The 26,223-nt window shown below is 37.1% G+C and overlaps 1 protein-coding gene across 1 annotated transcript; it reads left to right on the forward strand.

Annotated features, from left to right (window-relative positions):
• Positions 1–17,325: 17,325 nt before the first annotated feature.
• LOC123318790 (juvenile hormone epoxide hydrolase 1-like) lies at positions 17,326–25,934 on the forward strand. The gene is made up of 3 exons (XM_044905535.1): positions 17,326–17,718; positions 24,953–25,187; positions 25,643–25,934. Exons 1-3 carry the CDS (start codon positions 17,403–17,405, stop codon positions 25,854–25,856), a joined length of 765 nt encoding a protein of 254 aa, XP_044761470.1. The 5' UTR covers positions 17,326–17,402; the 3' UTR covers positions 25,857–25,934.
• Positions 25,935–26,223: the final 289 nt, after the last annotated feature.

Consider the following 26,223-nt stretch of genomic DNA (forward strand, 5'->3'; position numbering starts at 1 on the left):
TCGAAGACACTATTTTTTTTACAGATCAGTGTCAGTAGGTTAACAAATTTACAGTAGGAATGAATCTATAATCTATAATGCAATCAATCCATATTTTCTCACAGGGGTGACTTCACTCTTTTACCTTCTCTTCGAATTGCGGGAAGAACAATATGTTCTTCTCAACCATAAATGAATCTATGGATTTTCAATATTAATCTACCTTTCCATTGGTAGGTATTATGGAAATTCACATACAATGAACTTGCAGAATGGCGAAAGCAACTATTTTCACGTGGTAGCTACTTACTCACATTATACTGTACTAAATGGAGTACAGGGTGTCCCAATCATAAATCAGATCTTAAGAATATCTTGCTTGCTTTACAGTACGACTGTTTTTTTTCCTTGTTTGGTCTTCTTTGTAGATTCATTCCCGGTAACGGGATACAGCAATGATGATGATGATGATGATGATGATTTCTGTTCGAGATATCCGACTTATCTAAGTGCTCTTTCGAGCACGTCCTGTGTTGCCCTTCTCCTTCTCTCGAAGTTTCTTATCTCGTTATGTGTATTCTTCATGAAATTGAAACTTTCAGATTATTACTCCTTCGTATATGATATCATTTTCATTTAAGAAGAAGGGTTGATTACAACTATATAATAGACACAAAATGAAATAAATCCATGAATAAATGAAGAGTATTCGTCCTATTTTAAGAATGAAATCTAAAAACTCGATATCGGAAAAATTGGTAAAATAAACAGTGTTTTTTTTTACCTCAAGAATCTACTGTTACAGTATTTGTACGAGTCAAAGACTCATCCTGTATATACAACGCTATCGATGAGTTGAATTATTGGTACTAGTCATCCCTCTCCATAATAAGTGCTAACCTCACTTTTTTCAGTATTGTCACACCATTGAACTCTAACTCTTTAAGAGTTCAATTTGTCAAACTGACGGGGAGTTATTCATATATATGTTTAGTAAACGTCAAAAATCTCAATATTCTTGAGTTTTTCCTTCTTATTTTCCATTTTGGAATTGCTATATTCACCAGAGTTTGGTCTACAATAGTATCTCTTAGATTCGTTAGGCTCTTCCACATATATTCGAAGGCACTTGAAAACAGTTATTAACCTAGTAGAAAATACGAATCGTTGACACTTCCTTAACTGTACCACCCTTCCACTGTCTGGATTTTGCTCTTGAAGTGTGGAGTTGAAGAACACTATAGCAATGCGCCTTTTCTTATCTCTTTTTGTGTATTCTTCGTGAAATTGAAACTTTCAGGTAATTACTCCTTACATATATAATAGACATCAAATGAAATAAATCCAGGAATAAACGAAGAGTATTCGTCTTATTTTAAGAATGAAATCTAAAAACTGCGTTGAAGTATGTTCCCTACATATTTCCCATTGAAAAAACATTAATTGTCCCCTATAGCCCTAAAATGAAATAGATTTTTATGATCCGTTAGGAGTATCCAAAGAAAAACATAAAAACTACTGAGAAAAACGTTTTGGAATAATTCGAATATCTCGAACATAAATCGAGATATAACGAAATATGTATTTGGAACAGTCATCTTTCAGAAACGCCTTGTAACTCGAAAACGAATCAAGATATCTGTGAACTGCTTTCTGATATATTTTGGTAATACCTTAACTACAATTTTCAATCCAAAGAGATAGAGGAAAATTAATAACTCATTTTTTCGATAAACTGATAATGCCAACAACTGCATTCTTGCGAGTTATAGACCAAAATTGAAATTTGGGCGATTTCAACATTGGTCGTTATCTCCTTTTCTGTTTGTGCTAGGATGTTGAAATAAAATTATTATGCAGACACTTTTTGATAGCAATCCAGTGGCGTTCTCTGATTTCTACAGCAGTTGCTGAGCTTTAAATGATGATTTGTTTTATCTTATGGAAACAATAGTTCAAAATGACTTATAGCGTTTTCTATTAGTAAAACTAGTGCAGTGCGAGTGCATATTTTAATGTCACTAGAATCATTGCAAAGGATATGAAGCTAGTTCTTTCAATGGAATTCACTGTAATAGTAAATTCCATTAGTAAAACTAGTGCTTATTGAGTGCATATTATAAAAACAGAGCATATATTCAAAGATATCCTAATTCCACTAGTTTTACCAATAGAAAACGCTATTAAAGAGGATTATGCATTTTTCCGTTCAAAAAATAGATAATACATGAAACATCGCCCTCAGATTCATTCAAATATCATGAAAAATATAGTTTGTATGTGAAATTTTAATTATTAAGCATTGGGTAGGCTGAATCACAGAATAATATATCTTTACGCATGCATATTAATCTGGGGGATGTATTATATATTTCTGAAACGGGAAAAGGATTACTCCTATTTAAAACTATTGTTTCCATAAGAAAAAACCCAACTTTATAGGTCCTTTCGTTTGCATAAAAAGTGTAGCACTTTTCTACACTCGATTTTAGTATTCGTTTGCTGATTGAATTTACACCATTGTAGAGGAGGTGTACGTAGTTCATCTACATCTCCTTTTGACTATGTGAAGATAAACTACAATTCCTCTACGCTGGTGTAAATCAAATCGAGTGTAGAAAAGTCCTACACTTTTTATGCAAACGAAAGAACCTAATGTTATTGATCTGTAAGGAAACCATTTGAAATAATTAGACGCTGCTTGTTTTGTTGGCATGTATACGATCAACTGATCTACTTAAATTTCAAACAGCAAAATACATTTTATATTCGGAAAATCTGTGATTCCGCTCACAGTATTCATTAAAATTCGATCCACTTAACGTAAGACTTGCAGATTTCATCGAAGTGAAAAAAGAAAAGTTAGCAACCCCTTATTAAATAACGTTCGTGTTAACTAGTTAGTTGAAAAGCATTCCATGCATAAAGCTTTAATAAGCAGGAGAGAAAAAAGGAAATCAATTTACTTCAGCAGGAAGTTACGCCTGCTGCTATTTCACACTTCGTGCAATGAAATGAAATAATAAAATCGATTTCTTTTACGCTTGAGTTCTTCCAAGTTTCAGTAGCACTGATGGATCGCTTTTGTCGTGATTGAACGTTCCAGATACTTCAAGGAAGTAACTAGCCATCGGTTATTGCGGTAATATAAAAAAGTCATTTTCTTCGAATTGTTCTGCACTTAATCTAGATCTCATCATTTTCTAGTTTCCAGCGCTTGAATTTATGGAAGTATGAAGATTGCTCGAATAAAGATTTCAGGTTTACCTCAGGTAATTAAACGGGAATTCCTCTAAGAAGATTAAAGGTTTTCCAGTGGTTCTTTTTTGTTCGCCCAGTGAATCTTCAGCAGGCTCGTTTTGAGGATTCTATGAGTTTTGCCCAAATGTTTCCTCATTTTGCCACTTCATTAGGTCGAACATTCAAAAATTCACTAGTTTGCTAATTTATACTTGACGTAAATGTAACATATCGTCGATAGTTCGTAAAAAACCATTTTGATTTTCAATATGCTTCAATTTTTTTCATTTCACATTTTCCCAAGAAAAAACTTGGTCCTTGAGTGATTAGTGAAAAACTGCTTAATACGTTGAACCATAACAAATCTTCATAGATACCTAGTATCAGAAGATTCATTTCGATGACTGGACTCGAAATAATCAAAAGTTCAATGGCGTTACATTAGTGGGGCAAAGTAAATTTTTGAGCTGTGTCCATTCCATATACGTATTGTATTTTTGGTTGCAGTCTTTATTTGTTCAAGGGTAAGTATTGAGAGGAAAGTCTGAGATAAGTTTAGGTCGATTATAAATGTTATCAACTAATGAGTTACTCTTTTTTCTGACTAGGCAGTTCTATTTTTTATTATTGCACAACTGAGTAACAATCACCAGTATTTGGCTGACATTAACATTGAATTCATTTTACGAAAAAATACAAGATGGATTTGAAGAAGAACAGTATGAACATGTGGTATATGAGAAAAAATATTTCAATCATAACGTTTTCATTTAAGCGTTAAAATTATTGGATTTTTTTTAATCCAATATAAATTATTATTTTGATTGTCTATTGAAAACAATCGTTAATGGAAGAGAAAAAGACCTTTTTTTCATCAAAACTGATCTATCCCACCAATGTACACATCACAAGTTTTCATATATTACGTACATGTCAAGAGCCCAACACACAAACGACCTCACAAGGTTACCTAATGGACAAGCCTGGAATTGTAACAGACGATGAGTTTAAAATTAATGCTTATTATTCGAACGTTCGCACATTGTTTATGAAACAATTATCCGGAACCAGTTTATTTTTTATAGTAATGAGAAATTATTGGCAGTTTTTCCAGAACTTAAAAACTACCAATTATGATCTGACTGAGAATTTTTCAACAGCATTTCGATTATATGGAAAGATGCACCAATGGAAAACATCCAAATCCTTCTCAACTATGCATAATTTTTAGGAATGTTGATTTTCTTTGTCACTAACATACGACGTATTGAAATTTTTTCACATACAGCAATGAAAACTGCATGGTGATTCATTTTCTCATAGAAGTAATTTTGATTTGCACTATAATTCAGATTGCAATTTAGATTTATGATCTGAGCATGTTCGTGTTTTCACATAAGATAATCTAATCTATTAGGTATAGGATCTAAACAGTGAGTTTAAACAAAGTTTAAAGAGTCTTGACAAAGTTAAAACTCATCGTTGGTGTAAAAAAGTTGATAGCCCTTGTGAAATGGCTCATGCTCTAAGCGCTATTAGTGCTAGCGAATTTCATCCCATTTTTACGACAAGTGAGACCGAATGATTGCGTCAATTTGAACAAGTTTTTGCGAAAAATTTGGACCAATTTTTGTGAACAATTCAGATCAAATTCTCGACGAGTAGGATGGAAATTTTTTTCAAATGGTGCCTCAATTCTTTTTTTATAGGAGGAAAATGATTTGTCATAAAATATTAACAATAAAATCACCCCGATTTCACGTTTTTTTGGTGGCTTTCTGATACGAGTTGGTGTCATATAAATATTATTATTTATTTTTTTTTGAGTACCCCACATGATATAAAGCACTATGTAGATGTTCCTGGCATCATTTTTTTAACACTTGAACTTTATTATTAGGGGTTGAAAATATCAACTCCATATTATTTCTCTTCAATAATCGTTTTCGTGAGGGAGATATGTGCAAAATTAAAAAAATTCCTTTGTTTTCTATTCATTTCTAGAGAAAAAGTTTCTGCTGCAAAATTCTGATCAATATCTTTCACAGTATAAATTTAAACTTTGAATTAGTGCTGAACAATTTTCAGGAATCAAATGAAATATCATTAGATTTCGTTATTCATTATTATTCATCCTAATAATAAAGCTCAGAAGTTTAAAAAGTCATGCGAAGAATATCTACATATAGCTTGACATTATATACAGTTGTTTTTTAGAACCCGTAAAGTGAGCGTGACTTCTAAAAGAATTTACATTATGTAAGTACTCCTACTATAGTGGAGGTGAATAATAATTAAATAATTCCAGACAAAAATTTTGGTGATTTAAATTACCTCAACATGTTCATCTTCAAGAGAAATATCACATAAGTGAAGTTAAAAGCACAATAGCAGAACAAGAACTATAGAATATAAAAGTCAAAATAATAAAATTACACGAAATTTGACTAATTCTGGACGAGTCAATAAAATATCGAGAGATAGTAACAATCGAATTGAAAAAACAATAATATTGGGCGTTACGAAATTAAAAATCAATGGAAATGTGAAGGTAAGGCAATTCACTGATGAATTGATTTTATAATTCTGCAATACTCACTATTTTTTTTCAACCTAATAGTTGCTGAATTCAAGAAATCTAGCCGATTTCTCGAATAATTGATTTGACAACATCAAATAACAGTTGTTGTCACAGGCAATTATGTTTTCATCAAATTCTGTATTCACAAATTTGATTCAATCGCCCTGGGATCTAATATATTGCTTAGTGACGAACAGCCGGACCAAAAGTAAATCAGTACGAAAAGTGAATCAAAAAATAGTCGAACTTTCGTTCGGAAATTAGTACGTAAAATGTAATTTTTTGTTTATGTCGACGAAAAAATAAATTTCAACCTTGAAATGTTTCCGTTAATGCCAACTGAGAAATGGGGAGCTCACCTATTAAGTTCAGTTCTTGGAGATTTTTAAATTTTTTTCCCGTTACCAGGTATTTACACGGATCTCTCCAGAGAAAAATGGCGATGGATTTGATGATGGCTCATTTTTCCCGAAGTAAATTGTGGACAGTCCATTAGCGCTTTCTACCTGACACTACATTATCAGCGCCTGCCGTTTCTTGACATCGATAAAAAAGAAAAATGTTGGGAGGTTCTGAATTCCAGGTTTTAGCACGCAATAAATCAATTGCCCTTGTTGAGTCTCACGTCAGTCTGTTCGAATTACTCAGAGACTCGAAAACTCAAGGATGAACTCGTTAAGTTCTCGGGGTTGATGAACAGCAGAAACTTCAGAAAGAAAAATCAAGTAGGTTTTTTATGAAATTACGTCGAGAAAGTATTCAGGATCTTTATTCAAAGAAAGTGATTAAGATAATGTAATTTTGTCTTCATGATTTTACTCTCAAATAATTATAAGGCGCGATCTATTGAAGTTTATTTCTTCTCATTTAGGGAGACCTAGTCACAACGACATATAGTGTGTCAATTTGAAAATTCCCTCAATATCTCGGCTTCCATGCAAAATCGGAAAATATGCAAAAAAAAATTTTGGTTCATTGGGGGAAACTTTTTTTTTTTTTTTGGTGTAGCAGGGGGAAAATCTGCAAACAGACGAACACACCCTCTCCTGAGGGGGAACAGTGTGGGGATTCTCACTCTCCGAGCTCGAGACCCACTAAAAACCCTTAACTGCTTCTTCATAGGTTCCGGGCATTTTGCCTATTAACCAGTTGACTCTTATGGTTTCTGGACTCTCACACGATCATAGTCGTGTTGATATTTGTATGCTGCCTATAGCTTTTATAGGTAAGCTCTTCTTTGGTTACATTTAAATCCTTAACTGATCTCTGGGTCTTCGGTAGTAGGTTCTTGACCTTCTAGCTTCTTCCGTTGGATCGTAGTCGACTAATCTTCGTAGTTCCTCATTTGGATGTTGTTTGGCTTTGTCGAATATCCTTTCCGCCTTTCTCTTCATAAATTCTGTAACTGGTTCCCATTCCAAGTCCTTGTAGATTTGTTTGTTCCTAACAAACCAGGGTACGTCCATCGCCATTCTAAGGAGTTTATTCTCAGTGGCCTGTATTTTCTTGATGTGGGTCTTGGCTGCGAAGCCCCATGCCGCCGATCCATATGTGAGTTGTGGTCGCGCAATTGTTTTAATCATCGTCAACTTGATGTTCTTATTCATATGACTTCTTCTGCCTATGAGTGGATAAAGTTTACTCATTGCGGCTTTTGTTTTATCAACTGCACATTTGATGTGGTTTTTCCATGTAAGTCCTCTGTCAAGCGTCACTCCTAGGTATGTTGCTTCATTTTTCCATTCAACCTCTTCTCCATCAACTTCAAGGTTTTCTTCCATCCTCAATCTTCTCTTTTGCAGTAATATTGCTTGAGTCTTTCTTCCATTGATTTGGATTTTCCATTTGATGCACCATTTGAGTAATTCATCTATGGCTTCCTGCAGTCTCCGGTGTATGATCTCTGGGCGTCGATGTCTGAACGCTATTCCTGTGTCATCTGCGTACAAAGTGAGCACATTTCTAGCATTCTTCGGGATATCATAGACGTATATTACATAAAGCAGAGGTCCAAGTACCGATCCTTGAGGCACTCCCGCTTCTAATTGTCTGATTTGAGAGGTTGCTCCATCTATTTTCACATAAAAGTTTCTATTCCTCAGATAGTTCCTTATAATCTTGCATAGCTTGGTCGAATATCCTGCTTTTTTCATCTTGTAGATTAGGCCTTCGTGCCATACTCTATCAAAAGCTCTCTCGATATCCATCAGAACTAATCCTGTGGCCTGTTTGGTCTGCATTCCTTCGGTGACGTATTCTATGAGCCGTAGTAATTGGAGTTCAGTCGAGTGTTCTCGTCGAAATCCAAATTGTTCGGGTGGAATTATCTTCAACATTTCTGTTTCCTCATTCAGCCTTTTGGCGATAACCCTCTCGACGACTTTTCCTAGTGCTGATAATAGGCTGATTGGTCTATAATTTTGAGGAAATTTCCGTTCCTTTCCAGGCTTGTTGAAAACTATCATTTCTGCAGTTTTCCATCTCTTTGGGTAGTATTCGGTCCTCATCACTCCGTTTGTTATATTCGTGTCAAGGCTGCTATTCCTTTTCTAGGCAATTTCTTCAACATATAATTCGTTATCCTATCTTCTCCCGGTGCTTTCCGGTTTTTCAGTTTCATTATTATCTCTTTGATTTCTGTTGGTGAAGCCGGTTTTGGAATGATTTCGGTTTCCGGTGGTTCCATCATCAGTTCTTCGTTTGCCTCCACTTCTTCTTCTAGATCTTCATTGTCATCATCATTTCTGTAATTTATTCTGGCTTCTCTCTCAATTGAGTCGGCAAGTGCTTCGGCTTTTTCAAGTCTCGTATATACCATTCCGTTTGCTCCATGCAGTGGAGGTATAACTGTCTGTTCTCGTCGTAAGCGTTTTTGCATTTTCCAAGCCGAGTGATCTATTGTATTCAGTTCCCTTAATCTCTGGTGCCATCTGTTATTACGCAGTTCTGTTAAAGCATTTTTCAATATCTGACTATGCTTATTCAGTTTCTTCTTGTCTTCTTCTCTTTTTGTTGTTCTGTAGATTTTCCTGAGTTTTCTGTTCTTTTTTATAAGTTCCTTTATATCCCTTGGCGTATCTCCATGTGAATGTTTCGGAATTGGTTTCCTTATTCTCTTGGTGCTTTCTTCATAGGCTTCTTTTATTTGATTTTCCAATTTTTCAACTGCTTCATCTAATTCATCCCGGGTGTTTATTTGGGGAATTTCCGTGATTTTCTCCTGAAGTAAATTCTTATATTTCTCCCAGTCTGTGCGATCCTTGGTTTGTGTCTCTTCTTCGTTTCTTGGGCCATGACCCACTATGAATTCTATGGGATTGTGGTCTGAAGTTCCGTCTTCTATTGTATCAATGCTGATTTCTTCAGTGATGTCTTTCATTACGACAATGTCCAGTACATCGGGTAGTCCATTTACTCTTGGTATGTAGGTCGGTATATCAGGTCCTATCACAACTGCATTAAGTTTTTCAGCATAAATCTTCAGTCTTCTCCCATTGGTATTTTCCACCCTACTGTTCCATTCCTGCGATTTGCAGTTAAGATCACCAATTATGATTTTCGGGTGTCTTCCTACTAGTAGCATTTTTAGATCCTCTTCCAGCATGTCCTTATCCGGTGATTTATAAGTCGAAATAATCTTCACTTGTCCTCGATTGGTATTCACAATAATCGATATTGCTTCTACTTCTTGACCATTGAATATTTGGTCGAAATGGTGATCCATATTCCTTCTAGCCAGTATAGCAACGCCACCTGTGCTGTTAGGTCTATCATTTCTGTAGATATCGTAATTGGGAAATGCTATCCGAACGTTGGGGTTAAGTCTTGTTTCTTGGAGAGCTATGACATCCGGTCTCTTCTCTTCAATCAGTTCTTCGAATTCTGGTCTGCGGGCTCTCAATCCTTCGACGTTCCAAGAGACGATTATGAGATTGTTCTTTATCGTCGTATCATCCATTAAATATTCTTAATAATTTGCTGCATCTTCTTTTCAATCTCTTTCTCCAGATTCTGCATCATCGTGCTGAGGAGGTTTTTCGTGAACTTATCCAGTTCCTCAGTGATTCCAGAAATTCCATTTCTGGTTTCGGCTTTTTTGTCGGTTTTTGCCTTTTCCGTCTTTTTCTCTGGTTTCTTCGTCTCTTTGACTGCTTTGGTTGCAGTTTCCTGGGGTTTCTTCACTTCCGAAGAGTTTTGGGCTGGCTTCGGAGTATTTTGTGTTGGCCTCGAGCTGGTTTGGTTTGATCTTGGCGATCTCTTGGCCTTTTTAGTTACCAATTTCCATTCGCTACATCCCTTGTAGCTGGCTGGATGTCCTTGCTCTCCACAGAGAACACAAGAAGCATTTCGCTCCTCGTTCTCCCTGGTAAGCGTACACTCCTTGGAGCTGTGATTACCGGAGCATTTCACGCACCTCCATGGAAAAGTGCACTTACTTTGGGCATGTCCATATCGCTGACAGCGATAACATTGTCCAGGCCCTGTCGTCCTTCTCTTAGGTTCAACAACACAGTTCATGTTGTAGAGCCTTCTCACCTCGAAGATACCCTTATTCTGGGTTTTAACCAGCAATAAGGGCATCGGCTTTTTTGTTATATTTGAGGTCATCCTTATGACCTCAGCATCGAAGATCCCTTGATCCTTGAGGTCGTCAAGGATCGTCGGGATATCTGCATCCAGCGGTAGGTATCTCACTACCGCATAAATTTTCTTTTCCTCCTCTCGTTGGAGAGTGTAAAACTCTCTGTTGATTTTGTGGAGGAATTCAGTCATCCTTCGATGATCTTGTGGGGTTTGTGGGACTAAAATTCCACCCCTACACGGAGAAAGGGGAATGGCGTATACCAATACTGATAAGGCAGATGCATTGGCGGACTCGATCGAACGAGAATCGTGAATAAATTACAGGATAGACGACGATAATGAAGATTTGGAAGAACTGGTTGAAGAAAATGATGAAGAAATGGATGAATTACCCTCGGCTGCTGAAATAGACAAAACAACATAGCCAAATGAAATCAGGGAAATAATTAGAACTTTGAAGAAGAGGGAAGCTCCCGGAAGCGATAAAATGACGAATGTTATGTTAAAGAAATTATCTAGAAAAGGGATAGCTGCTCTAACAAATATCGCGAATGGAATTATGAGGACAGAACACTACCCAGAAAAATGGAAAACAGCGGAAGTCATAGTCATCAATAAACCATTCAAAGAGAAGAAGTTTCCACAAAACTACAGACCGATAAGTCTACCGTCGGCGTTAGGAAAAGTAGTAGAAAGAATTATAGCCACGAGGCTCAATAAGGAAACCGAAAATCTGAACTAATACCACCAGAACAGTTCGGATTCAGAAGAGAGCATTCAACAGAGCAACAATTATTAAGGCTCACAGAATACATCACAGAGGGATTCCAAAATAAACAAGCTACAGGTCTTGTTTTACTAGACGTCGCCAGAGCATTCTACAGAGTATGGCATGAAGGATTAATATATAAGATGAGATGTGCTGGATATTCGATCAAAATATGCAAGTTGATCAGAAATAGAAGATTTTAAGTGAAAGTGGCAGGAGAATGCTCCACAACAAGAGATATAGAGGCTGGAGTACCCCAAGGGTCAGTACTTGGGCCACTTCTGTACAACATATGCATTCACGATATTCCGAAGAATCCAAGAACCATGCTGGCGTTATATGCTGACGACACAGGCATAGCAACTCGACACCGCAACCCAGAAGTAATAGAACGAGTTCTACAAGAAACGATTAACGAAACAAATGACTGGTTCATAAAGTGGAAAATCAAACTCAATGGACAAAAGAGCCAAGCAATATTACTACAGAAGAGAAGACTGCGACTCACAACGAATCTAGATGTTGACTGCGAAGAAATCGACTGGAAAAATAAAGCCAAATATTTAGGAATAACACGGCAAAGAACCATATCAAAAGAATTCAGGCCACTGAAAACAAGCTGCTACGATGTGCAATAGATGCACCTTGGTTTTTCAGGAATAGACAGATTTATAGGGACCTAAAATGGGAAACCATAACGTAATTCATGAACAGAAAAGCAGAGAAATTATCCGAATCAAGAACTCAGGAGACTAGTGGACTACGACCCAGAGGAAGACAAAAGGAGAATGCGAATTTACCGCAAGAGATCAATTAAGAAGAGATTAAAATAAGAACATAAACTCATTGAAAAATTCAATAGTGTTATCCAATAGGGGATAAACACATAAATCCCAGCACGATAGTGTGCGAGAAGAAAACCGACTAAGAGATGAACGGTTTATAGGCAAATGCCCGGAACCAAAATTCAAGAAGCAGTTGAGGGTTTTTAGTGGGTCTCGAGCTCAGGAGAGTGAGAAACCCTACACTTGTTCCGCCACAGGAGAGGGTGGTTCGTCTGACTTGCAGATTTTCCCCCTGCTACACCAAAAAAAAATGATATACACTTGACTTTTCTGGTTAGTACTTCCAAAAATAAAAAAAGCAGAGTAGAATAGTTATGATGGCAAAAGTTGCAATGAAACATGAAAATATTTTTACTAAAAAGATTTTCAAAACGTTGTTCTTTATATAGTGGACAAACAATACCTATATTCAAATTTGAATTGTACATTTGAATGTCCCCAGAGGAAAAAACCTAGAGGTGTCAAGTCTGGTGAGCATGGTGGTCAATCGGCCCCCTTCTAACAATCCATTCCTCCCAAAAGGATCTGTGAGCCAGTGCCTCACCAAATTTAAATTAATATTTCCATCCAGTTGATTTTCTAATGTTATTATACTTCTTCAAGCTTTTAGAAGAACACCTTAGTGAGGCAATGGCTCAATGGCTCACTCTCCAAGAGAAATGGATTTGTAGAAGAGGACCACTTGAATTGACACCTCGCTCCCTAGACTTAGCATTCAGTTTTTTTCCTCTCGAAATATTCGAAGTCAGTGGTGTATGAAACAGACTGCAGATGTAGAGAGAAATTCTAGTTCAAGTTTTCCAAAACGTAAGGGCCGAATACGAAAATAAGTTATACTTCGGTCTACAAAATAATGGACAACATTCTGGATATCTTTTATAGTAGAAAATTTTTCATTTTTCCATGTTTCATCGCAACTCTTGCTATTGTTACTATTCTACCTTTTTTCTCAATTTTCGAAAGTAATAGAACAAAATTGAAGTGTGAGTAATTCTTGAAAAGGCCATAGAATTACCTTCGAAAAAAGGTGTCAATCAACCCGTTCCTGTTTTAAGGTCCTGGGTTGATTAGAACCAACCGTTAAAAAATTTCACCTTACGAAACGAAGTTTTCCCCAAAACACAATATAAATTTTCATATCATATGAACATATTACTTCAATTTGTAACCAAGGAAATTTCGATCATTATTAGATGATCAAGGTAATTGAATGACAGATTGAAAAAAATCAGTTTCCATCAAACGAGTTTTTCTAGTATTCACAAGGTTGGCAAGAGTTACTGAACACGTCCATTGAAACTTTTGAATCTCGAATTTTCTCTAATCCTCAAACCGAATCATTAAAATTCCTTTTCAGTCATAGTGAAATCGAAATTCTGAATGGAGAAATTACTTGATCCTATTTACATCGCTACCATTTATTTTCCTCTGAACAGTCATTCAGACAGTCTAACTTATTAGGTACCTACGCATTAGGCGTGAAAGTACTAAATGAAACTTTTATGTACGGGTTAAACTTTGTTGAGAGTGAAATACTCATTCCTAGAGACCGGTTTCTATGCAACAAAAAAGATTGAAATTCTAGATGAATTTTGCCGGTTAATGATAGACGATATATTATAATTTTGAGGTTATAAATTGACGACTAAAATAAATGTTGAGTAAAAATTGAGAAGAATTCAAACCATATGGTTCTGCAATTTGAGACAAAACTTTGTGTAATACTTTTCTGCAAAAAACCAACTCTGCGTGACGGTTCAAACAAATGCCACCCTCATACACATATGAGTTATGGGAATCATAAACTGTTCTGAATATCTTCGATCTCTTTTCTTCCGAACAAAAGTGCGTCCATTCGTACCTATACTCCATTCACTTTTATTGTAGCACTCACTTGGCCATGGAAATTTGACACCTTTCACTCTATATATTACGAAAATCTGAGGTTATGACGCTTGTCAAAACATTTTCGGGTTTTAAATCAACGCTATGTTGCCCGTTCTACGTAAAAGTTTCTGTTATTACGTATTTTATCACAATGTCGAATCTCTTCGGAAAATATGTGACGAACATAATTGAAGTTTATACAAACTGATTGAAGGCATACCAAATCCAGTTATTTGCATGGAAAATACAAGAGATCGGTATATCATAATATGCACTAGCTTGAGGAGAGTTAATGTTCGTTATCTTCTTTGGCTAAGGTTTGAATACGTTACATCAGTTGTAGATTTCAAAAATATTAACCCGAAGATGAAATGCTATGTTGCAGTAGTTGGGAATAGGTATCTCCCGAAGGAATTAACAGATAATTACAAGAATGTGTTTGCTCTGCAATATAAAGTAGTTCGTATTACTCAGAAAATATGGATGTTTCGTATATTAAATATTCATTATGTGAATTGATTTCGAAGAAAGATATTACCTGTCATTCTGCCTGAGATTTGATAATTTTGAAAGAATTCCTAGTTCAATTATAGGTACATTTTTCAAATATAATTTTTAGGCAGCGCACTTGAACACTTGGTGTGTGTTGATGATTCAGAATGATGAATAACTGAGAAGAGGGCTTTTTTTATTCAAAATCTCGACAGGTAGCATTGAAGATTATAACTAAATAATTGAAAATTCTCAAAAATGAACCTGAAATATGATTTCGTTCGTTCGTTTCTCATTCACAACAAGTGTGCCATGCAAGGTGAGAATTGGATTTGATTGAAAAAAATATGTTTTTTTCAATTCTGAAAAAAAAATTCTTCAACTGATCCAGAATAGATTTTGACATTTGAAAAATACTCAATATTTTCAGTTCTGTCCTGATAATCTGCGAAATGCCTGTGCCATCTCGAAGGGCTATTCGAAGTAAACGAGCCCACAAATTTTCATCAGAATCGGACTACTCGTTCTTATATCGATTGAAATTTATTTTGGGAGGATTTTGCATCTCTTCACAAACCTTTTAGGGCTTTCACTCCCAATCTCTGAAACAAAATTAATTAAAAATGAAATCAACGATTTGCTCCTGCGTGAATTCTTGCACTAATTTGTCAGGAGCAAATTAACTAGAAAAAATTGTTGCCTGACAATGAACTCAAAATAAATAACGTTGAAACTATAATTCTTCGTAACGTTTCGGAGTCTATATCAGACTCCTTCATCAGACGAAAAAATCTACTTTTGAAAATCTTCTGGAATTGTCGCTTTTTGTCTGACATTAATTGTCAACACACAGAAACAGAGACTGCACAGAAACGTTGATTCATTTAATTTTGAAATTACCGGATGACAGTTCCTTCTTTAATAAATTGATCCAAATATGATCTATTCCTACCGAACAATTTGCCAAATTATTATCCTGATCTAATAGAATACACGTAGACTCTTTAATTTTTCGTTTATAATGGTCTGGTTCTGACAGAACCAGAATTAAATGAATCAACGTTTCTGTGCAGTCTCTGTTTCTGTGTGTTGACAATTAATGTCAGACAAAAAGCGACAATTCCAGAAGATTTTCAAAAGTAGATTTTTTCGTCTGATGAAGGAGTCTGATATAGACTCCGAAACGTTACGAAGAATTATAGTTTCAACGTTATTTATTTTGAGTTCATTGTCAGGCAACAATTTTTTCTAGTTAATTTGCTCCTGACAAATTAGTGCAAGAATTCACGCAGGAGCAAATCGTTGATTTCATTTTTAATTAATTTTGTTTCAGAGATTGGGAGTGAAAGCCCTAAAAGGTTTGTGAAGAGATACTCGTTCTTACGTTATGGATATCGAAAATTTAAGCCTAACTTAAATCACCCCGTATCTCCGAATCTAAAGGCCTTTGGTTACAAAAAAAGAAACTTTTCTGAAAGGCGGGAAAGGCCTAGATGACCCTCATTCATCGTTAGGCTATACCAACCGCTCGTGAAACACCTTGTAGCAACCAAAGATAAAATCTTTGGTACTAACAATGCATACCTGTTACTTCTAATAAACTGAACAAGGCCTGTACCTATTGAAACAACGAATGCTTAATTTAGTTGCAATTTATTCCTAATTGAATGCTTATTCTACTGGTCTAATAATAGAGAGGCAATGAATGCAATAATGAGAATTACTTCAGACACATTTTACACGCTGATATGAATATCATCATGTGTTAGGGTCTGAACTACAATACAGGGTTGGGAATGATAAAGTTTGGGACCAAGTAAATATCTTTTGAACGAAAAGGACAAGGAAAAAGGACCAAAGCAATTATGTACGAATTCGAAATTTCAAGCTCTTTCAACAAAGATATACAGGAGGTCCCATATAAATTAAAAAAGTTGAGGATTTTTCCTGTTCAACCGGAGGTATATTATCAACATCAGATGCATTTTGCGCCTTTGTAGTAACCTGCAAAATTTCATAAAAATCGTCCTTCTCGTTCAAAAGATATTTATATATTTGGTTCCATTCGTTATCCCAACCCTGTATATTGTATATACAGGAGAGGCTTTGACTCGTAAAAACAGTCAATTTTTGAGGTCGAAAGAAAGACTTTTTTCCTTTACCTTTTTTCGAATCGGCCCGGTTTAAAAGATACAGTCTGTTGAAAAACCAAAAAAAAAAATAATTTTTACTTCTATCTCACAAACGGTTCTATCTAATGAAATGACTTTCGGAATATGGTTTTTCATTTATTTCATTAATCTTTTTCGAATACAAGATATCACCCACGTCTTCCAGTTTTCTCATTATGACCATTACGTACCATAAAATACCAAAAATTCAAAGAACCCAACTCTTGAAACTAAGTTGGAAGCTATCTAATGTATACGTGAACGTTTTGTAAAATAAGAGTATTCCTCATATTTTCTCGTATAATGCGCCGTTTTCGAGTAATTTGATAATCAAAAATTAAAAAGTATCAGTAAAATTTTAAAAATTGGGTACTTTGGCTGAATACAACTCTGTTTAAAAGATCCACAGATGTGTAGTGTCACAGATTTAGCTAGTTATTCTGAAAATTAAATTTGTTTTTCCAAAGCTCCTCAGCTCTTTATGAAAATTTAAAATGGCTATATCTTTGTATCAGGGCCGAATCAGAAAAAATGGTGTAGAAAAAAAGTGTTTCTTTTCATCTCAAGAATCTACTGTTAAAATTTTTGTACGAGTCAAAGACTCACCCTGTATACAACTAAAGAAGGAAGACAGATGAGATGGAACGTTCTTCCTGTTGGGGTCCGGTTGATGACAAATTGGCTTGTTGCTGATACTTGTTGATATCATATTAGAGAGTGATGCATCTGAATTAATTCTTAAATGCAATAAATGCATCCTGTCAGATTTCTAAGCAGTTAATAACCATTTTATCCCTTCCGAAGGTTATGGTTTTTCCGAGGCAGCAGTACGCCCAGGCCTAGGAGCTGCACAAATGGCCGTTATATTCAAGAACTTGATGAACAGACTGAACATACAGAAATACTACGTTCAAGGGGGGGATTGGGGGTCGATGATTGCGAACTATATGGCTGTTTTATACCCTCAACAAGTCATCGGAATGCACTCGAACTTATGCTTCAGCGATATGCCCATAACGAATCTGAAGAAGATCGTTTACGGTTTGAAGCCGTCACTGATCGTGGACAAAAAGTATGAACACCTTGTATATCCGATGTCGAGCGTGCTCGCCAATTTGATTTTGGAGTCTGGGTATTTACATCTACAGGCTACCAAACCAGATACTGTAGGTGAGTTGAAATCGAAAAGGAGATTAATTTTAAGTTTTGTATCTCTACTTCATCTACCAACTGTATTTTTTTCTAAAAATTCGACATTTTTACTCTATTCCTGATTATTTATTTTATTTCGAACCGATGCATAAGTATATTATTTTCCATTCAATACAAATACAAATTCAAAATTCTTAGCCTACTATAGAACCACACAAAATTTCAATGTCGAAATATTTTATTACTCAACATATTCTCCTCTTAATTGGATACATTTATGTATGTATGTATCAATTTGAATGAAGTATTCAAAGTGTTAACACGTATTCACGAGTGGCTCCTCGAGTGATTGGTTTTTAGTATATAAATCTGTTTTTTTTCGTGTTGGCTTTTTTGTGCGACATTACTGGTGCATACAAGGTAGTAATTCTTACCCTCTATCAACAAAATATTCCCTTACGGGGTGCCGATTTGTTGTTTCTTCGTTTTTTTTATTATTATTTACCTCTATATTTCTGGTTTGTCGACGATAATACGCACGAACGTTGCGCCGATTTCCCCACCATCTGCATTTGTTGGATGTTTCCTTCTGTGACGCTCCGCGTTCCGTTCTTGTTTCTCTGTTTCCCGGTACTTGATATTACCTGGAGCTGTAAGTGTTGCGGACTCTTTCATAGACTGTTCCGCACCGCTACGTAATTTTAAACCTACAATCCCTCAATCCTATACCCTATACCCAATTGTTTACCTTTTCCAATCCGTGGCCTACCTGGTCTGTCGAAGTCTCTCTTATCGGCCCAAGAGAGTGAAGCTTGTTGTTATCCTGTTCTGGTTTCCTTGTTCAACCAATTCCGTTAAAATGAGTAAATGTCATGTATGCTCTAAACAAACTACTGCTTCGAAATGCATCAGCTGTTTTAAGTGCAAGAAGAATTTCCATATTGATTGCCTCAGTTTGATACCCGGTGAGCTGTGCTCGATTGATGCCAGTTGGGTTTGTAATTATTGTAAGAAGGAGGGCCGATCCCTTCGAAGTGGGTCGGTCTCCTACTCTGTCCAATGTTCGAATACATCCACAGCGATGGCTTCGTTGCCACCTGCACTGGGTGCTGACCAGTTCGCTGCAATTATGGCGAAACTCGACGCGATATCTGGCGACATTTCAGCAATTAAGTCCACACAGATAACACTCCAAGCCGACTTATCTGAGTGTAAGTCTATTTTGGAGAGACACTCATTGGATATAGTTCGTCATGAGGGCATCCTCGACGATCATGCTCGTTCGATCAACAAACACGATTCTGAGATATCATCTTGCGATTCTCAAATACATCATCTTACTGAATCTCATAAGGATCTTAAAAACGTTGTTGATTCTGTCAGCTCCAAAATTTCGGAGATTGTATCCTCTAGTTTGGCTCCCAAAACTTCGCATCCCGTGGACCCGGCTCTCCAACCTGCCGAATTGCTGGAACGTTTGCGTAGATCCCATAACATTTTGATTCGTGGAATTCCTGAAGCGAGCACCGAGATGGATAACTCGACTGTTTCTCGGGTGCTTGATTATATTACTCCGGACGCCAATTCCCAGCGCATTTCTTTGTCCAGAATAGGTAACACAGCCGAAAACCGACCCAGGATGATCAAGGTTTCCTTCAGCAACCCACTGGTGGTCTCTAAAATACTCAGGAACAAGAAGGCTGTCGCGAGTGTACCTGACTGGAGCAGATTCGTTATCTCTGATGATAAATCACCTATGCAGATCAGAGAACTCAACAATTTGCGCATGGAACTCAAACGCAGGATAAGTGCAGGTGAAACCGGTATAGACATCAAGTACATCTCTGGCAAACCTACAATTACTGATGTCTCAGGCCTTAGGAACTCGAAAAACTGAGCGCCCATCACGAGTGGACTATCTTTTACACCAACGCGCAGTCTTTGTTGTCCAAGTACCCTGAACTGTTGGCTTTTGTCAAAGTTTGCCATCCTACATTTGTTCTGATTGCGGAATCTTGGCTCCACCCTGGTATACCCGACTCTCTTGTTGCTTTACCTGGTTACTCAATGTTCAGACAGGACAGCGCCCTGACCGTGGGTTATGGTGGCGTGTGCGTTTACGTTTCTGGGGAAGTTTCTGATACCTTTTCCTTGACGATATCAAAGCTTGATTCTCCAGGGGTTGATAATATATTCATTGATGTTCTACAGGGTAACTCCTGCGTCTTCACCATTGGATGCATTTATAGACCACATCCCTGTCAGTCTGATGCAACAGTTGCCGCACACCTGGGTGATCTGTCCCATACCAAACGAAACCTGTTCGTGGCTGGTGATTTTAATATGCCTGATGTTGAATGGCCCCTCTCATCAAGAGTTTGTAATTCTGTATCTAGTCCTTACATAGATTCAATTCGTAGTAACAACTTGCACCAGCTAATCGACTTTCCAACTAGATTTCGTAATTCGCAGTCTCCGTCTCTTCTAGATTTGATACTTACAAATGATACTGACCTTGTGTCCAAAATTGAGCAGTATCCACCTCTGGGAAAATCAGATCACATTGTTTTGATGTCTACTCTTGATATAAAATTCCTATCGTCATCCAAGAAATCACGAAAAACCTTGAAGATTACAAACTACCCTCTTCTTAACCGAAAGCTTGGGGAGATCGACTGGGATGCCTTTTTAAAACCGACTGGTGATGTTGAAGAGTATTGGTCTATATTCACATCAATTCTCCAGAATCTGATGGACGAGTGCTCGTATGAGAAGGTTATTACCCAGGTACCAGCGAAGCCATGGATTGATAATAACATCCTTAAGTTGATACGTCATAAAAAATCTATATGGCGGCGTTACACACGCTATAAACGACTGAGTGATTACAATGAACACCGACGTTTTTCTAATTCTCTCCCAACTCTCATTAAAAATGCCAAAAGGGAATATGAATCCAAATTAGTCCGATCGAAGGACCAGAAGAAATTCTTCAAGTATGTGAGGGCAACCCTCAACTCCAAAGTTGACGTACCGTTGGTTCACAACAGCAACAATCAGCCGTGCTCAAGTCCTGAAGAATCTGCAAATGTTCTAGCTGACTCGTTTGCTGCTTCTTTTACCGCAGGAAGCTTGAACTTCCCGAAGATGCTCGATCCACGCTGCTCCTCTGAGATTTCAGACATAAGTTTTACCCCTTCTATCGTTGAAGCTCATCTCTCAGCTCTTAAAGTCAACTCCTCCCCAGGTGCTGATGGTTTCTCGGCAAGACTACTGAAGGAATGTGCAAAGCCGCTATCATATCCACTTTCTCTCATATATACACGTTCATTCGAGACTTCACGTTTGCCTTCTACCTGGCGAAGTGCACTGGTGACGCCAATCTTTAAGAAGGGGGACAAACGTGATGCTTCTAACTATCGTCCCATCAGTCTGGTTTCAATTGTAGCTAAGGTCTGTGAGAGAATTATTCTTGACAATGTCCTCCATTTTGCTCTTGACACCTCTCTTATACCGGACTGTCAGCATGGTTTCCTGCCTGGGCGTTCAGTGATTACCAACCTTCTTGAGGTCATTAATTCCTGGTCATACTCGCTTGACAAGGGTCACCCGGTTGATGTGGTCTACCTGGATTTTTCACGCGCATTCGATCGTGTGCCACACAAACTCCTCCTTCGCAAACTGGAACATTTGGGAATTCGTGGCCGTTTACTTCGCTGGATTGAGTCATTCTTATCTGATAGATCGTTCAAAGTTCGTGTCGGCGAGACCCTTTCATCTTCGAGGCCTGTTTTGAGTGGAGTCCCACAGGGGTCCGTGTTGGGACCACTCCTTTTCATCCTTTACATCTCTGATTTGCCGAAGATTATTAGGTCCTGCTGCTCTCAATTTGCCGACGATACTAAATTATTCAACAATCCTAATGACGCAGCTCACATACTTCAAGAGGACCTGGATAAATTGAGCCTGTGGTGCCGGGATTGGCAATTGCCCCTCAATCAGGAGAAGTGTGTTGTTTTGCACTTAGGCAACCATAATCCCCGACGTCAATACCTTCTAAATAATATGCCGATCGCTTCTTGTAGTAGCCACTGTGACCTTGGTGTAGTTGTTACTGAAAATCTGAGCTGGTCCGAACATATTCTCCATGTCGTTAACAAGGCCAAGCGATCTCTTTTTCTAGTTCAGAAAGCTTTCGGAAGATGTGATCCATCTACATGCGCAGCCCTGTACAAGACATACATCCGCCCCATCTTGGAATTCGCTGGCCCTGTGTGGTGTCCAGTGTTGAGCAGAGATTCTGAAATGCTTGAGAACATCCAACGTCGTGCAACCAGGCTTCCGTATGGTATTACGCGACCTAACTATGTGGAAAGGCTTTCCCTCATGGGTATGTCAACATTTGAAGACAGAAGGATTCGCGGTGATCTCATCATCACCTATCGAGCCCTCCACAATTTGTTTGGGGTCGATCTTGGATGCCTTTTCCGCCTGAACTCCGACTGCCGACTCCGGGGTCATGCCTTCAAGCTGGCGAAGGAGAACTTCAAAACATCACAGAGACAGAACTTTTTGACAAATCGCGTGTTTGGAGTGTGGAATAGCTTGCCTTCATCTATTGTGAACTCGGTATCGGTGAACGCTTTTAAGTGCGGTTACGACGGCTGGCGTCGTTGCGTGGAATAGTGTCGCTCGTGATTATGTTCTATTTTCTACATTTGTTGTTTTTGATTGTATGAGTTTATAGGCTATGCCTAAACTCTTAACTGTAATATAATAATAATAATAATAATTTATTACAGTGAACCTGCAACGTCTCTAGACCTTTCAAAAAAATGTTTCTTCTTGCTCTGCTAACCAGACCTCCACAGCTTTTATTACCTCCTCGTTGGAAGAAAATTTACGACCCTTTAAACTTTTTTCAGTTGAGGAAAGAGATGGAGCCAAATCTGGTGAATAACGGGGGTGTTCTAGTAATTCAAACTCTAAATCAAGAATTTTTTCATCCCAACATGAGATTTGTGTGCGTTGTCCTGCAAAAACAAAACACCTTTGGATAGCTTTCCGCGTCTTTTCTCTTCAATTTTTTCTCGTAGAGTGGTCAGTAATGTCGAATAGTAATCTCTGGTTATTGTTTTACCCTTATCCAAAAAATCAATTATGATTACTCCATGGCAATCCCAAGAAACTGAAGCAAGAACTTTTCCAGCAGATTTTTGGTCACGAAACTTCCTAGGTCTTGAACCAGAGTGTCGCCATTCCATCGATTGTTGCTTTGTTTCTGGATCGTAGAAACGTACAGAAGTGTCATCCATAGTAACAATTCGGTTTAAGAAGTCTACATCGGTTTCAATTCGAGCACAGATCGAACGCAATGCTTCGACCCTTGCACGCTTTTGGTTTTTTTCACGTCCAAATTGACGTGAACTATATGATGAACGCGTTCGTATGAAATATTCAGTGCTTCAGATATCCGTTTTAGCCCAATTCGACGATCTGATAAAATCATGTCATGAACTGCATCGATATTTTCGGGGACTGACACAGAAACTGGCCTTCCCGATCGGTCATCATCTTCAATGGAAAGTTTACCTCTTTTGAAGCTTGCAGTCCAATTTGTCACTGTCGCATATACGAAGGACATTGATCACCATGGGTATTAAGCATATCATCGTAAATCTACTTACCTACCTCTTACCTTTTAAATGCAGGTACTTGATGATGGATCGATACTCCAATTTTTCGACTTTCACATTTCGGTGGACATCTTCTTTCTTTTAATTTATTGCGTAGCTCTAGTTTACTTTTTTGACCTGAAAATTCACACTGACACTTCTAATGAGTTATTGTTCGTTGCTATGGTAACGCAATATTTTTTTTATTCATAGAACTGGTCTAGGCTATAACTATACTTCATTCACTTTTATTTTAGCAGTCGGTTGGCCATGGAAATTTGACACATTTCACTCTGTATAGTACGAAATTGTGGGGTTATGAAGCTTGTCAAAACATTTTTGGATTTTAAATCCACGCTATGTTGCCCGTTCTACGTAAAAGTTTCTGTTATTACGTATTTTACCACAATGTCGAATCTCTTCGGAAAATATGTGACGAACATAATTGAAGTTTATACAAACTGATTGAAGGCATACCAAATCCAGTTATTTGCATGGAAAATACAAGAGATCAGTATAATATCATAATATGCACTAGCTTGAGGAGAGTTAATGTTCGTTATCTTCTCTGGCTTACATCATTTGTAGATTTCAAAAATATTAAACCGAAGATGAAATGCATATGATGCAGTGGTTGGGAATGGGTATCTCCCGAAGGAATTAACATATAATTACAAGAATGTTAAATTCTTCAACAAAAATCATCTTGCATCAATATAAGTAAAAGGAATTGAAGGAAGTTTCAAGTTAAGATGAACTTCACCTTTGAACAAAAATTTCACATGAATAAACAAGTAACAGGACAACTTGCGCGTATTTGTGGCTTTTCATCTTAATATATTGATGTAATAATAATAATTAGGTATTTATTAGTACCTTAAAACATTTACATTGTATAGGACAAGTCAAATGAAAAATAGAAATATCCATTTTAGGGAAGTTATTCTTCGATGACATTTATCGAAAATCCTGTAGTAAACTTTTCGCATTAATTCACTCAATCATAAAATTCTCAAATGCCACCACTTTTGGGTCTCCCCAATAGAAGGAAATTCTTTGTCATCCTCTTCATTCACAATCTTTCTGATTGTGGAAATATCCAGTTGAAATATAAGTCGTTTAGATTCAGATGAAACATTATATAAATTCTCTTACATTGAATATGTTCGCTACCGTCTGACGTATTGTGGATTTTAGAATATCAGGGTATAATTATTTGAATGAGCGGACCTGAATTCTAAAACCCTGTCTCTTTTTTCAATCACTTTCGGCATTTTTGTAATAAAAATTGATATTAGTTGTGGCAACGGCGTTATGACATTAACGACATTTCATGAGTGCCAACCTAACTTCGCTCTAGTTACAAAAACTTGAGAAAATTATTTCATGGCCAACCGACTGCTAAAATAAATTTTAATGAAGTATAGATATCAATACATCCTCATCATTTCTCAAAAACAATAACTTTCAACTCTGTTATAGATTTCATTAAAACTCATTTTTCCAGACTTTCTGCATTCAACATGATTTATATGTAGTCATTCTGTAACAAATTTGGATGATCCATTTTGTTTCAGGTACAGCCTTAAACGACTCCCCAGTAGGGTTGGCTGCTTATATACTGGAAAAGTTTATAACTTGGACAAATCCCAGCTTTAAAGAACGAGAGGACGGGGCTTTGACTGAAAAATATAAAATGGAGGATCTTCTGGATAATGTAATGATATATTGGGTAACTGGTACAATAACGTCATTAATGAGGTTATACTCAGAATCTTTCAATAGTGCCCACTACAGTTTGCACCTTTCTAAGTGAGTACAATCATTCATTTTGGTATTATTTTCAATAATTAAAGGTGGAGATGTGCTCTTCCTGATATGACTTTAAGGTAAGTAAGACAGAATGGTCGGGACCAACTGTTGACAATTTTTCAAAAGAAAAAATTACATACCCCATGAACAATCCAGCAGATGGAACTCAAATTCCGCATGAATCTTCAAAACGTCATTTTAAAGTCATATACTAGTTTTAAATCAGATGGGATCTGTGTTTTTGGAGATATTTTGTGATATTTTTCTGGGGACAAGCGGCGTTGTACGAGTCAAGTACCTGGATGGGTGACCACTTCAGTTATGAACTTGAACAAGCGCTCAAAAAATCGTGACAATCACTATTTCGAACAAATTAGTATTGTGCTTCTGGTCACATAATTCACTTTGAAAATATATGAAGATTTATCTATTGAGTTTCTCTTTTGTAATTTCAGAATACCTGTGACTGTACCATCTGGATGTTCGAGATTTGCACACGACATAGTGTACTCACCTACCGCCCTGTTGGAGGATAAATTTCCCAATTTATTACACGTGACTGATCACGACGCAGGGCATTTCGCAGCTTTCGAAGTACCAGAAGTACTAGCCAAGGATATTTACGATTTCACTGAGAAAGTTCTAACAGCATCATCGCCGAAAAAATAATGCAGTTTTTATCTCTGGATGTAATGGGAAATAGTGTACGATCATTTCGATGAATACTTCAGGGGAATTCGAACCGAATATCTGTTTAAACCCACCTAACCAGTTTTCTAAATTCGTTAAGTCCCCCTTCGGAGTGATTGTAGGGTCCTAAACAGTCTTATCAATTCTAAGAGTAATCCAACCCTAAGAGTAATCCAACCAATGAACCAAAAAACAATATATCTCTGAAAAATTGAAAGACTTTTAGGAGTAGTATCGTTAGAGCTTGTTCCTCAGCAGAGCTACCAATTTTTCGGCAAAAAATCACCCCGTCTAGGTTGAAGTCCTTCCGAAACTACCGGGTATACCTGCTAACACGCAAGTATCC

This window comes from Coccinella septempunctata, chromosome 1, assembly GCF_907165205.1.
Source record: "Coccinella septempunctata chromosome 1, icCocSept1.1, whole genome shotgun sequence".
Taxonomy (NCBI): Eukaryota; Metazoa; Arthropoda; class Insecta; order Coleoptera; family Coccinellidae; genus Coccinella; species Coccinella septempunctata.